This window comes from Ochotona princeps, chromosome 33, assembly GCF_030435755.1.
Source record: "Ochotona princeps isolate mOchPri1 chromosome 33, mOchPri1.hap1, whole genome shotgun sequence".
NCBI lineage: Eukaryota > Metazoa > Chordata > Mammalia > Lagomorpha > Ochotonidae > Ochotona > Ochotona princeps.
The window spans coordinates 3901395-3915993 of NC_080864.1; the positions used below are offsets into that span (position 1 = coordinate 3901395).

The 14599-nt window shown below is 60.6% G+C and overlaps 1 protein-coding gene across 2 annotated transcripts in view; it reads left to right on the forward strand.

Annotated features, from left to right (window-relative positions):
* Positions 1–14599, forward strand: part of MAP2K2 (mitogen-activated protein kinase kinase 2) — a 57793-nt gene that overhangs the window by 42655 nt on the left and 539 nt on the right. Inside the window, exons 1-10 of one of the 2 annotated variants that reach the window (XM_004595630.2) lie at positions 3188–3654; positions 5213–5423; positions 7904–8050; positions 10165–10242; positions 11112–11163; positions 11247–11371; positions 11915–12128; positions 13139–13203; positions 13856–13917; positions 14302–14347. In XM_004595630.2, coding sequence (XP_004595687.2) covers positions 3563–3654; positions 5213–5423; positions 7904–8050; positions 10165–10242; positions 11112–11163; positions 11247–11371; positions 11915–12128; positions 13139–13203; positions 13856–13917; positions 14302–14347 — 1092 coding nt within the window. In that variant the 5' untranslated portion in view covers positions 3188–3562. Of the gene's footprint in view, positions 1–3187; positions 3655–5212; positions 5424–7903; positions 8051–10164; positions 10243–11111; positions 11164–11246; positions 11372–11914; positions 12129–13138; positions 13204–13855; positions 13918–14301; positions 14348–14599 lie in introns of those variants that run through there. The other variant, XM_058658108.1, reaches the window with a different exon arrangement.

Below are 14599 nucleotides of genomic sequence, written 5' to 3' on the forward strand. Positions count from 1 at the left end.
GAATTATTAAAAAAAAAAAAAAAAAAGATTGGGCCTGGCACTGTGGTATACTGCGTTAAGTCTATCACCTACCTTGCCAGCATCCCACATGGGCACATGTTCAAACCCTGGCTGCCCCACTTTGCACCCAGCTCCCTCCTCACATGCCTGGGAGTCAGCAGGGGATGGTCCAAGTGTTTGGGGCCCTGTTACCGCCATGGGAGACTGGGAAGAAGCTTTGGGCTCCTGGTTTTGTCTGGCCTAGCCCAGACCACTGTGGTCATTTGGGGGAATAAACCAGCAGATGGAAGATTTGTCTTTTTTGGAACTCTTCCCTTCAAATTCTTGAGAAGTAGAGCCACAGAAACAGAGAGAATCTTCCATCTACTGGTGCGCTCCTCAAATGCCCACCACAGCCGTGGCAGGGCCAGGCGAGTGCCGGGAACCAGGAGTCACATTTCCATGTGCCACAGTACCGGTCCAGCCCCCTTCCAGGGACAATCAGAGAGAGTCTTGTGGCTTGTGGCTCCAGGAGCCCAACTGCTGGGTCCCGGGGTGGCCAAGAGAGATGTCACCAGCTTTGCCCTGTGAGCGGCAGCAGAGCTGTTCAGCCGTTAAGGCAGCGTGCAGGTGAGGGCGATAAAGTGCGTGGTGCTGGGCTAGATAGGAGCTGGGTGCCCACATGGCAGCAGCTCGGGCACTGCCAGTGGCAGATAGAATGTTTCCTGGCATGGGATGTCTCCGGAAAGCTGTTAGCACTGTCTGGCTCAGGAGCAGCGAGCAAAGCAGGAGCCCCCCGGGGCCCGAGATCCAGGGAACCTGTGTTCTGAGAAAACTGTCCTGGGCAACAATGATTACCCCGAAATATAGATACCCTGGAGGGCAGGAGGGGGTGAAGGGCACAGGGCGTGGTGTGTGCACGCATGCACAGGGACAGGCAAAGCATTGTTCTTTTAAGAGTTGGAGTGATGGAGAAGGTGGGACAGGAAGAATCGAGGATTTTTCATTGGCTGGTTCTTTCCCTATGTTAGCCTTGGCTCTGCCCTCACCCAGCTTTGTCCGTTGTAGCCAATTTGGGAGTGAACTAGCAGATGGAGGACCACTCTCTGTTATTCTGCATTTTAAATTAATAAAGTTTTAAGGGCCCGGTGTGATAGCATAGTAGCTAAAGTCCTCGCCTTGCAGACTCTGGGATCCCATATGGGCACTGGTTCTAATTCCGGCTGCCCCACTTCCCATCCGGCTCCCTGCTTGTGGCCTGGGAAAGCAGTCGAGGATGGCCCGGAGCCTTGGGACCCTGCACCTGCGTGGGAGACCCAGGAGAGGCTCCTAGCTCCTGGCTTCAGATCGGCTCAGCTCCAGCCATTGCAGCTATTTGGGGAGTGAATCAATGGACGGAAGATCTTCCTCTCTGTCTCTCCTCTGTGTATATCTTCCTTTTCAATAAAAATCAATAATTTTTTTATTTAAAAAATTTTTTAGAAGATTTATTTTATTTTTATTGAAAAGTCAGATATACATAGAGGAGGAGAGACAGAAAGGAAGATCTTCCGTCCGATGATTCACTCCCCAAGTGAGCCGCAACGGCAGGTGCTGTGCCGATCCGAAGCCAGGAACCAGAAACCTGTTCCGGGTCTCCCACAAGGGTGCAGGGTCCCAAAGGCTTTGGGCCGTCCTCAACTGTCTTCCCAGGCCACAAGCAGGGGGCCGGATGGGAAGTGGAGCTGCCGGGATTAGAACCGGTGCCCATACGGGATCCCAGAGCGTTCAAGGCGAGGACTTTAGCCGCTAGGCCACGCCGCCGGGCCCAAATCATTTTTTAAAAATAAAATTTTAAAAGGGTGTACTAACGGGCCTGCTTGAATAAAGTACCAAGAGCAGAACCTGGGGACCTGACAATCTGCGCCAGCCTGGGGGGGAGGGTATGGCCCAAGTTCCCCCTTTTCTCTCCCGCTTGGACACCAAATAGTGGTGGCAATGGTTCTAGAAAGGCTGAGACGTCTGACAATCTGAAAACACGAGTGGCGAGTTTTGAGGGGAGATGCCTTTTATTTCTAGTGATATTACTTCCTGTGTGTTTTTTTTCCTGTGCCCTGTCCTTGGCCAGCCCCTAATCATATACCCAGAGCATGGCTGCCCCAGGCTTCAGCAAGGCATCTCCCCACACACCCCAACCGTGGTGCACTCGCACCTTACACCATGGCACCCTGGCCTCCCGACAGCAATGACGCCCCACGTCGGAAGCCACTTCGAACACAGCTTGCAAGGAAGTGAGGCTGGCATGGGTGGTGACTTGGGGTGCCCCTGGGGACCCACCCCAAGAGAGGCCCTTGATTGCAGGGACAGGAAGGAGGGTGGACAGCTGGGGCAAGGAAAGAAGGCTCTGGAAACGGGGTGCAAGGCTGGGATGGGTGTGCCCCATGACACTGAGCCACGTGCTTAAATAAAACCGTGAGGCCGGCCGTTTTGTGGCATAGTATTTCACCATTAACCTGAACACAATGTGTGCAAGTCAACATGCTCAATCTTTGTTCGAGTTTTTTTTTAAAACAAGGTTCCAATGATGTGAGGCTGGCGTTGTGGCATAGGGGGAAAAGCGACCACCTGCAGCGCCAGCATTCCACAGGGGTACCAGTTTGATTCCCAGCTGCTCTACTTCCCTTCCAGCTCCCTGCTTGTGGCTTGGGAAGACAGCTGAGGACCCCCCCAAAGCCTGGGGACCCTAAACTCGCGTGGCAGATCGGGATGATGGAGCCCCTGGCTTTGACCTGGCCGAGCCCTGGCCACTATGTCCCTTTGGGTGGGCGGGTGACCTAGCCGACGGGAGGTTTCTGTCTCTTTGGCTCTCTCCGTAGTTCTTCCTTTCAAATAAATCTTAAAAAAAAATCAATATATAGTAAATTAAAAAATGCTCACCGCCATCCCCTCAGACGCCTGAAGCACAGACCGCGTGTTGTGTGTGTTCAACTTTCTGACAGAGAAAGTTCTGTCAGGTGCAACAAGTGCGGCGCCCGCACTGTTTGGGGGTTTCTGGGTTCCCTCAAGTCCCGCCCAGGAGGTGGGAACCAGATCTGGACCCACTTCCCAGGGTCGCCGCCTCTAGCAACCGCCGCCATCACCATCGCCCTCCTCACCGCGCGGTGGGCCGAGGAGAGCGAGTGCGCATGCTCCGCCCGCTGTCTCCGCCCCCTTTTTTTCTCCCAGAGGAGGCGTGCTTCTCTGGGAGGGGTAAACACGCGCAGGCGCACACGCGCGGCAGGCCGAGACGAGCTACTGCGCATGCCCGGGGCCCCGCCTCCACCGCTTCGCTCCGGATCGGGGCAGGCGACTCGAACGTCTCGCGAGAGACCGGCGCGCGTTCTCGAAGCAGAACCTTGTCTGGTCTCGGCCTCCGGGGCTCCGGCTGCAGCGTCCGTCTTGTTCGGGCGCCTCCGGCTCCCCGGTCCGCAGTCCCGGCAGCGGCCTGCAGCGCCGCCTGCCCCCTTCTCCTTCCCGGGGCTGGCCCACAGGCCGCGGCTGCAGCCCCGGGATTGCGTCGGCGGCCCGCCCCCCCTCTATGGGCCCCGGCTGAGGCGGAGCCCCGATGCTGGCCCGGAGGAAGCCGGTCCTGCCGGCGCTCACCATCAATCCCACCATCGCTGAGGGTCCGTCCCCGACCAGCGACGGAGCGTCCGAGTGAGTGGACGGGGGTCGCAGGACCGGGGAAAGTAGGAAGGGGAGCCGACCCCCGCCCCCCCGAGATCCAGATAAAAGGGGACCCCTGGAAGAAGGGTCCGCCAGACCCGTGTGTCCTGACAATGGGGCGAGGGACTGGTGCTGAGGGTCCTTGAACAAGGGGGTGTCCCTGTGAGGAGCCAGCCCGCTCGGGAGCGATGTCGGGGTGACGGGGGGTTGGAGGGGTCCCCGCTAGAGGAGCCAAGAGGTGTGGGATCCCCGAATTAGGAAGATAAAGGCAGGAGGCTCCGCAGGGGCAGTTGGGTGCGGGGTCCCAGAATAACAGATTGATGGGTGCAGTTGGGGGCTCCATGCGATCAGGTGGGAAAGGAGCCTGCTAGGCCCCTCCCCCTAAAACTCAGGGCAGATTTGAAAGTGGGATGAAGTGGAGGCTATAAGATTGAGGTCTTAGGGAGAAGGCCCACTGCTAAGAGCATCCCGGGGTGGGACGATGAGGTGCCCTGTATGTTGAGGTACCCAGGTGAGGTCCGGCCCCAGCATCGCCTCTCTCCATCCCCAGAGTCCTGGGTAGGGGTCCATGCTCTGTACTTGTGTGGGTCCCCCAGACAACCAAGTGGGCCTGGTTCTGTGGTCTCCCACACTGCGGGGTGGCAGGATGACGCTCTGCTGTGGAGGCAGGTGGGGCTGGTCCTGGGGACCTGCACCCCCTTGTTAGCCTGCTACCCTACAAAGCCAGGGGAGCCCAGGTGGCCAAGGGGGTGTGTCCCTGGACCCCATGGAGCTGGGGGTGGAGTTGTTAATTGCTTTGCTTGCTTGACTTTTCTCACACCTGTCAGCATTCTGGAGCAGCCCCCTGGACCACCCCCCAGCTCTCAGGGACAACCTCCCTGGCTGGGTTGCATGGTGACCCGGGCGGTTACTCAATCCTGGTGTGAGCTGTTCTCTCCTGCGGGGGTGGGGGCTGCACACACCTGTCCTGTGTCCCCCCCCACTTCTCTGGAGTGAGACCCAGCCGGGGCTTGTGGCTCCTTTTTCGTTGTGGGGGGCTTGTTCAGCCCTCGGCTCTGGTGGCCATGGGACCAAACCGTCAACCAGTGGCTTTTCCAAGTTCAAGGAGTGTTGTCTGCTCCACAGGCATTTCCTAAAGGCCTGGATCTGCTGCCCCACCCCAGGGCACCAAGGCCCCTTAAGGCACCTGCTCCAGCGGAGGCCTCCCCAGCCTTCCTTGTGGGGATTGTTGATCCAATGCTTTGTTTCCAGGGAGACTCCTTGGGTCCTGGGGCCGGGGATGGGAGGGTGTGGCTTGCAGGCACCTCTCTTTCCTAGCTCAGGAGGTCCTCCCTGTAAGGAGAAAGACCTTGCACTTGACCCCGTCACGCTGCACGGCCAGGTGGTCCATCCTCGTGCCTGGCGTGGCTCGTCCACGTGTTGTATTTGAGAAGCAGGGAGAGAACAGCACAGCCGTTTCCCAGCTGCGAGGCAGGAGCTGCATGGGGGGCTTCCCGCATGGGAGCCCCCACAGCCTGTGCTCCCCCTGCTGATCGCCGACTCCCCGCAGAGCGAGCCTGGTGGACCTGCACAAGAAGCTTGAGGAGCTTGAGTTGGACGAGCAGCAGAGGCGGCGCCTGGAGGCCTTCCTCACCCAGAAGGCCAAGGTCGGCGAGCTCAAGGACGATGACTTCGAAAGGATCTCAGAGCTGGGGGCCGGCAATGGCGGGGTGGTCACCAAGGTGCGGCACCGGCCCTCGGGGCTTATCATGGCCAGGAAGGTAAGTGGCGCCGATAGGGCAGGGGACCGGGACGTGCTGCAGGGCTGTGGACAGAGAGCGAACAGTATTAGGGCCTGGTGCCTGCCTTCACAGGGACTCCACATAGGAGGGCGAAGGGGGCAGCTGGTGCCCCAACGCGTTCTGGGGGAATCACCCTCTTTGGCTCTGAACAACTGCACCTGATGGGGTGAGACCCCCCCCCAACACACACGCACACATACACGCAGAGGGCCACCTGTTCCCTCAGCATCCGATGGGTAAGGGTCACGCCCATCTCTAGAGACTTAGAGCCCAGCGTTTGAACCGACAGCCTGGCCAAGATGTCATAGACAAGCTTACTCATCCACCCCCCAACCTGGAGATTCCCACATCCACGATGCGGGCAGGGTCCCCCAGCTTGCTCCCCTGTTCTGCGCTTCATGGCCTGCCAGTGACCTGCCTTGTGTTTATGTTGGGGATTCGTCCCCTGGAGTGAGGCAGGGTCTCCCGTGGAGGTAAAGGGGCCCATGGTGCTATGACACTGACCCAAGTGTCGGGAGTAATAGGGGCCACATGCAGGGTGTGGGGAGGGACTCCGTGGTCTGGAACAGTCTGGGGTCACCTTGCAGTCAGGCTGGGAGCCCTTGTCTGCCTTGTCAGGCTGAAGGACACAAGAGCTGAAGTAACCCGCGGAGCGTTAGGACACGGTGACCCAATTCCCACCCCCCACCCCGTGCAAACGCTTATGGCAGAGCTGGGCAGTCCAGAAGGCGCTGTGCACTCCATGTTGAGAGAAGGAGACAGAGTGAAGGTTCTTCACTCCACTGGTTCACTCCCCACGTGGCCACAATGGCCAGAACTGAACAGATCCAAAGCCAGGAGCCAGAAGCCAGGAGCCTCTTCCAGATCTCCCATGCAGGTGCAGGGTCCCAAGGCTTTGGGCCGTCCTCCACTGCTTTCCCAGGCCACAGGCAGGAAGCTGGATGGGAAATTCAGACAGGACTTGACACTGGGTCCCTGTGATCCAGTCACCAGGCATCCTGGTGTCCAGGCCACATGCCTGCCCCCGTCTTTGTGACTGTGTCACGCTTGTGTGTTCTGTGTCTCATTTGCTCAGTGTGGGCCTTGGGGCTCCTGCAGCGTGTTGCCAATCCTGTGTTACTTGACTTGGGCAGGCTGGGTGATGAAATTTGTCGTGTGACACCCACGTGTGTCTGTTCATGTGTCTGTTACATACGTGTGCACTCCCAGCAGACCAGTGTCCTGCCTGTGTGTCCTGTGACTCGCCCAAGGTCATATGGCTGCAGGTTGCTGCCCTGGCCTGTCTGTCGGCAGTGCTGCCAGCTGACACCCATTCTCACTGACACCAGGGCAGCTCCACGTTCCAGGCTGGGTCAGGGCCGGTCAGGGTCAGGCACGGGGCTGGCTTTGCCATGCACCCAGACGGGGGTCACAGACCCTCTCTCCTGAGTCCCAGTAAAAGCCACCTCCACATGTGTGGGGTCCCGCTCATCCGCTGGCCACCTGCCTCCCTGCCATTCATCCTTTCCCCGGCATCCGGGCATGCACCCCAATCCCACTGCTGCCTCGTCTTCCACATGGACCTGTTGCTGGCCGCTGAGCCCCTGTCGGCGCTGTGGGTGTGGTGGTTTATCGAGCAGGGCCTGGGCCGAGGAGCAGGCTACAGGGCTGTGCTTGGTGTCGGGGTGGCCTGGGCCCTGACATCTGCCCATGGGGTCTACAGAGAGTCTTCAAGGTCACATGCTGGGGCCTGCTCCCTGCTGCGCCCCCTCCTGCCCGCCTTGCTGCCTCCCCCACCCCTGAGCAGCTCCTCGCCTCCCCTTCCGTTGGGCATCCCTCTCCCAGGGCTTTCTGGAAACTCCAGCCTCCGGGTCATCTTCTCCTGCCATCTGCTGGGCACCAGCTTGGTTCTTCGTCCCCCTCCCCACAGGCCAACCTGCCCACCCTCTCTTCCCTTCTCTGCAGCCCACCCCCCACATATGCAAGCCTCGAGGTCTCATAGCCTGGTGATCCCCTTCCCCCGTCAGCTACCAGTGTGGGGCTGACGGTCCCTGGCGCCACCCTGACTGATGCCCTGGGTTTTTTGCCCCAGGGGTGTTGGCTGGGCATCTCTGCCCTTGGCTGCCCATTCTCTGGGAGTCCCTGGTTTGTGACCTGAGACACTGCGAATTGACCTTGGTGGGGCTTCTATTAGAACCCAGTGTTCTAGAAGCATCTGTCCACTTACTCTTTCTGGAAGGTGTGGTGGGCCTTTTTAGTAGTACACATCAATAGGGCTCTAGTCTGGAAGGTTCTAGAACATTCTTCTGCAGAAAGCAGCCCCATCCATGAGCCGTGTCACACACACTGCACCCGGTGACTTCCCTTCCTGTCCGTGGAGCCCATGCTCTGTGGCCTGGTGTGCCTGCCTCTCCCTGAGTGGGCCCCGGCCGGAAGTGTCACCCTCAGCAGCCGGGCCTCGCCCTCCTCCCCCCCTACAGCTGATCCACCTAGAGATCAAGCCAGCCACCCGGAACCAGATCATCCGTGAGCTGCAGGTGCTGCACGAGTGCAACTCGCCCTACATCGTGGGCTTCTACGGGGCCTTCTACAGCGACGGCGAGATCAGTATATGCATGGAGCACATGGTGAGCGCCTGCCCCACACGTGGGCTCCCTACGCACAGCCTTTCCCAGTCAGCGACCCACTCACCCACATGGCCACAACGGCTGGGGCTGGGCCTGGCTGCACCCAGGAGCCGGGGGCTCCAGCCCAGTCTCCCACAGGGATGCAGGGGGCCCAAGCTTTTCCCTCCCCCCACATCTTCCCAGGTGCCCTAGCAAGGGGGAACTGGATCTTGAGTGGGGGAGCTGGGCCTCCACTCTGACCAGCGCTTGTCTGGAATGTGGAGTCCCACGCAGGAACAGAGTCCAGGCCCTTGTCTGGCTGCAGACCACCTCCCCCTCGGGTCGATGTGGCCATCGTGGTGAGAGACTGAAGCACTTGGCAGTCAGAAACAGGCGGGTCGGAGCATAACGAAAGCAGAAGTGGTCAGAGCTGCAGGCCCCCGGGGAGGCGACCTACCCCCCGAGTGGCCGGTAGCAGGTAGGAGCCGGCCAGCTGTGGGGTGGGGTGGGGGAACCCTTGCAAAAGCAGGATGCGGTGGCAGCTTGTGAGTGCCGGCCAGCGCCTGCAACTGTTTTGCAATGCAGACAGGAAGCAAACTTGAGCAGAATCGCACACCAAGCTGAGGGGTCTGAGCAAGGCCCTGTGGGAGCCCCCCATTGTCTGCCACCAGGGGCCAAGACGCCACCTGCTGCACCAGGGGATTATGGGGGCAGGGTGTGCAAAGCCTCAGAGAGGGTTGCATGAACACTGAGATATGACTGGCAGGATCAGGTCTGCTCTGGGGGTCTGTGGCAGGGAAAGTTCTCTAAGACCATGGTGTCCATGTGTAGGCGACGGGACCCTTGGGGGAGCCTAACAGCACCCTCACTTCTCACGTTGCAGCGCCGGGTAGAGAGCCCTGACCCCGGGAGGCGTTGGTGCTGGCTCGAGGCCTTGCATCCTTGTCTTCTAGGTCAGGGGACCCAGATGGAGCTAGTCTGGGCCAGCCCCAGCCATTGCAAGCATGTGGAGAGTGACCTAGTCAGGCCTCACTCGGGCCCTGTGGCAGGGTTGCTGCCTAGGGGAGCAACCCCGATTTCCACCTCCTGACCTCCCAAGGAGGTCTGGTCCCTTCAACACAGGGCGTGTGGGCATGGGTTCTTCGAGACCCCTGGGTGACAGAGTCCCTTGGTGGGGGGTGTTACCTCATAGCACACATCTTGGTCTGTGTCGTCGATAATGGGGTATGTCATAAGACTGTCACAGGCTTCACAGAACATCCAGGTTGGGGACAAGGCTTCATATGCTGTGGGGGAGGGGAACTGCTGGAGGCTTCCGGGTTGTTTAGCTATGAGGGCAAATTCTAGAAGAGAGTTCTCTTTGCCACCTCCTGAGAGGAAATTTGCCTTCTGGAATGTTCTCACACGCATACACACGTGCACGCAGTGAGGCGTCAGACGTGAGATTGGTGTTGCAGCCCAGCTGCAGCAGCTTCCTCCCCCACACCAGGCCACATCCTGTTGCCGTGACTCAGCAGGTCACAGGCCTGAGCGCTGCCTGGGGGGACACTCATGGCACCTTGTGGGCATGCCCTGCAGTACCCCGGCCCCCTGTTTCCTCCCTCGGCCAACACTTCCTGTGCCTCTGGGGCATATTGACAGAGCCGGACTGGGGACCCTGGGATTGTTTGTTTTGTTTTGGTCTTTGGTTATTGGAAGATTGATAAACCATGGGGATCAAAGTAGGTCCACATGGGGCGCCTGCATCAGACCAGGCTCTCTGGAGCTGCCAAGGTCATGAGCCCAAGGGCAGTGAGGCCAAGGCCGTACCCACTCCCACAGCTGCCATCAGCCTGGAGCTGTCAAGGCTGGTCAGATTCTAGAAGGTTTTGGGCCTTCTTGTCACGGCCCCCCACACTGCATGGAACGCTCCCCTGCCCCTGAAGCTGTGTTGCTGGTTATCCGTGGCCTGCTCCTTCACAGCCCCACTGTGGCAACCTCAGCAACCCCACGTCACCCAGTGCAGCAAGAAGAGAGGGGCAAACGGCCTTGGGAAAACAGTAGCCAGACTGGCGGAGGGCGGGCGGTGCCCAGCTTGTGTCCTGATGCGGCCACAGGATCCCAGCCCTCTCGTGCCTGCGTGTCCCCTCCTCCAGGATGGCGGCTCCCTGGACCAGGTGCTGAAGGAGGCCCAGAGGATTCCGGAAGAGATCCTGGGCAAAGTCAGCATTGCGGTGAGTGCCCCCCACCCCCCCCGGCGAGGGGTGTAGGAGGGCCCTTGACGGTCGCTGGCCCAAGTGCCCGGGGGACGTACCTAAAGCTCCGCAGTGTGTCTGGGGGGGGGATCATGCTGGGGTGTTTGTGTGGGGGTGCATTCCCACAGGGGACTCGAACAGGGCCTGGAGAAGGAAACTAGAGCAAATTATATTCTGGGGCCAAGATTTTTTTTTTTTTAATCCATCTGTGAGAAATCTCCCGAAAAATGTGTGGAAAATGTGTGTTACAAGGTATACATAAATTTCAAGAAAATGAAACTCATCTTTGAATCTCATTCTTTATTGAAACAAGGTTTTTTTTTTTTTAATATTTACTTATTTTTATTGGGAAGGTAGACATACACAGAGGAGGAGAGATAGAGAGGAAGATCTTCCATCCTCTGGTTCACTCCCCAAGTGGCCACAAGAGCCAGAGCTGAGCCGATCCAAAGCCCGGAGCCAGAAGCTTCTTTCCTGGTCTCCCACCCAAGTGCAGGGTCCCAAGGCTTTGGGCCGTCCTCCACTGCTTTCCCAGGCCACAGGCAGGGAGCTGGATGGGAAGTGGAGCAGCTGGGATTAGAACCGGCGCCCCTACGGGATCCTGATACGTGCAAGGCTAGGACTTCAACCACTCGGCTCCTACAGGAATGGATCAAGGGCAAAGCCGGGAGCCGGAACCTCCGTCCGGGTCTCCCATGTGAGTGCGGTTACCGAGCCATTGCAGCTGCCTCCGAGCCAGCATTGGCACTGGCAGGATGTGGGGGTCAGACACGCCCCCCTGCGTTTACGCGCTGGGCCCCACACCCGTGTCCCCCCTGAGCTCCCAGCCGTGCCTCCTCCCCACGCAGGTCCTCCGGGGTCTGGCGTATCTCCGAGAGAAACACCAAATCATGCATCGAGGTGAGCGGGCCCGCTGGAGGCGGGAGGCCTGGCGGTTGTGGGGGGAAGCGAGCGGTGCTCACCGTCACCCCGTCTGCTGTCAGACGTAAAGCCCTCCAACATTCTGGTCAACTCCCGGGGCGAGATCAAGCTGTGCGACTTCGGCGTCAGCGGGCAGCTCATCGACTCCATGGCCAACTCCTTCGTGGGCACGCGCTCCTACATGTCTGTGAGTCCTCGCCACGCCGGGCCCCTCCCCGGCTTCCAGAAAGTTCTCCAAGGCCGGCCCTTGCCCAGGGTCCACGGCTGCTCACAGGGTCTGTGTCTGGGCCCTGGGCCTTGGTGGTGGTGAACGTGCGGTCGAGGTTGGCCCTGTGCCAGGAACCTGGAATTGGAGTGTGGAGGAGCCAAGTTGGCCAAGGGCATCAGCTCACGGGCAGCCCCAGAGCCCTCTCAGTCCAGCCCAGAGCTGCGGCCCCAAGGCCTCGGCTGCAACGAACCTCCCACACGGATGCAGGGTCCAAGCCCTCGGCCAACCTCCCCTTCCTTCCCAGGCGCTTTCTCAGGGAGGTGGATAGGACGTGGAGCAGCCAGGACTCAAACTGATATTCCCTGCAGAGGGGTGGCATCTTTTGCCATTGTCCCTTAGCTGTTTGGACAGAGTGGTGACCTGGGCCTGTGGGGCTGGGGCTGGGAGGGGAGTGGGCGGCCCTGGCCTGTTCCCTGTTGGCTCCTGGGTTCCCGACATGCATCTCCTCCCGCCTCCCGCCAGCCGGAGCGGCTGCAGGGCACCCACTACTCGGTGCAGTCGGATATCTGGAGCATGGGCCTGTCCCTGGTGGAGCTGGCCATCGGCAGGTACCCCGTCCCCCCGCCGGACGCCAAGGAGCTCGAGGCCACGTTCGGCCAGCCCGTGCTGGACGCGGCGGACGCAGAGCCTCACAGCACCTCACCGCGCCCACGGCCCCCGGGACGCCCCGTCAGCGGTACGGCTGGGGCGCCACAACACTGTCTCTCCCCCTCCCACCATGTCTGCTCTCCCCCTCCCCCGGAGTGCGAGCTACACTCAGCCGACCTCAGATGGTCTGCCTGCGACCCAGCTGGCAGCCGCGTGCCTGCTTACTGCACCTGTGCCTGCCAGCTGGAGGGGTCCGGAGGCTGCAGCGGCTCGGCCGGTCCCCAGGCGAACAGCTGGTCTGTCCGGGGATTGTGTCACAGCACAGCGGAGCAAGGCACCTCTCCCCCTCCTCCGGGGGAGGGCCTGTGTCCAGGCCACACCCCTCGGCCTGGACTTGGGTCTCCATTTTCTTTCTGTTCTCTGCATTGCTGCCTCGGGTCCCCATGTGGAGGAACCGTGCTGAGCAGTGCCCTTTGCCCCACGCCCCAGTCCGCACAGATGCCCAGGCGGGTCCCCGCTGTCAGTACCGCCCCCGTCCCCTGCCTGCTCTAAGTCCCACACAGCAGCTGCCCTGACCTTAACCGAGAGGTCTTTGTCCTCAGACCTGGCCCCCTCCCCTCTGCAATGGTAGGGGACAGGGCCCCGGGCTGTGGCCAGGAGCAGGGGTGGGGAAAGGCGCCAGGCCACTGTGTCCTGCCAGCCCCCACCCCCAGCTGGGTCCCCAACAGGGGCAGCCTCCCTCAGCAGCCACACCGCACAAGGTCACATGGCTGTCCTTGCTCCTTGTCACTCCCTTCCCTGCCGGGCGGCAGGCAGCAGGGGCTCAGGACTGGCCCAGCCGGAAGCCACTCTGTGCCAAGCATGTGACAGCTCACAATGGCCTGTGTCTGCTGGGCTCTTGAGGGGTGGTTCTGGTTTTGGGGGTTTGGTTTGCTTTCCTGGGTTCTTGTTTGCCTTGAGGTTTCTCCATAAGGGAGTGCCTGCCCACCCCGTGCCTAGACTGAGCTGGGCTGGACCCGGCTGGGCAAGGCTGAGTCCCCACGGGCTCCCTCCAGCCTTGACTTCGGCAGCACCCCAGCAGTCTCTCCCACTGTGCAGGTCACGGGGTGGACAGCCGGCCAGCCATGGCCATCTTCGAACTACTGGACTACATTGTGAATGAGGTGCGTGCACACGTGCTCGCGTCACAGCAAGGAGCCCCCCACCACCCCGTTTGTCAGGCACATCCACTGTCCTTCCTCGGTGCCTCCCACACCCGTCCCTGCCCAGGATTCTCCCTGCAGCCCCTTCTCCTCTTGAGCTCTGGGTCCTGGGGTTTCCATATGCGGGGCTCCTGTAGGAGTGATCTCTGCCCCCCCAGGGTTGGGCTGACCCTGCAGCAGGGTGCGGGATGGGTCTCTGCTGGTGGGCTCCCCTGCAGTCCTCTCCCTGTACCAGGTGGCGAGCAGCTCTGTCTGGGCCTCCCACCTGGCGGCATCCCTGGCTGGCCTCCCCTTCATCTCCAGGGCTCCTGGGGCCAGGGGCAGAGAGGTTGGGTGCCCGCACTACAGCATTGGCATCGGTGGTGTGGCCAAGACACGGTGGGCGGAGCTGCGCCTGTGTCTGGTGACAGGGCGTCGCCCTCCACCCTTGAGTGCGAGAGGCACCCTGGCCCCGTGCCTCGGTTGCTGCTCCCTGGGTCATCACCACCCAGAGCACGCAGGTGTTGGAGGCAGGTGACAGGCGATTCCGAGCCTCCTGCTCCCAGAGGAGCAGTCTTGGGGGAAAGATAAGGGGTTCCGCCAGCTGATACCCCTACGTCTGCCCCCTCCACAGCCACCTCCCAAACTGCCCAGCAGTGTGTTCACCGCCGACTTCCAGGAGTTTGTAAATAAATGGTAAGACTCACACTGTGCCCACCCCAGGAAACCAGTTCCCAGGAATTCTGTGGGGTGCTGAGGAATGGAGGGACTGGGGCGGGGAAGATGAGCCAGGGCTCCATGTGACTTGCAGCCTCAGCTGTGGCGGGGGAGGGCAGCGCTGGCGACCCCTCACAGGGCCCTGGGCAGGTAGGTGTGAGCACCTGACTCCATGGGGGGCTCTGAGTACCACTTCCCTTGAGCCATTGGCTGTACCTACAGCTCGGCTTCTTAAATGGGCAGTTTGCCTGTCCAGCTGCTTGGGGGGTCAGTCTGGTAAGGGTGGGGACCTCCCTCCGTGTCCTCTGTCCCGGGGCGTAAGGGCTGATTCCGGCCCGCCGACCACCTGCCTTGTTTCCGCAGCCTCATCAAGAACCCGGCAGAACGAGCAGACCTCAAGATGCTCATGGTGAGAGCCCTGGGAAGGAGGAGTCCTGGCCAGGGCGTCCAGTTCCCTGCTGGCTGGGCTGTGGGAGCCTCCCATCAGCTTCCTGCAGGAGCTGAGTGGCAGATCTGGCGGGAGGGAGTCAGGTGCAGCCCTGCCCTGGATCCTGGGCCCCACCCCTTCTGCGCCCTCCCTCCCCTGGCTAGCCAGTGGGGGACAAGGGGGCACACCCCCCACTGAGGGAACCTGCACCACTCCTGGGACTGAGACAGCAGT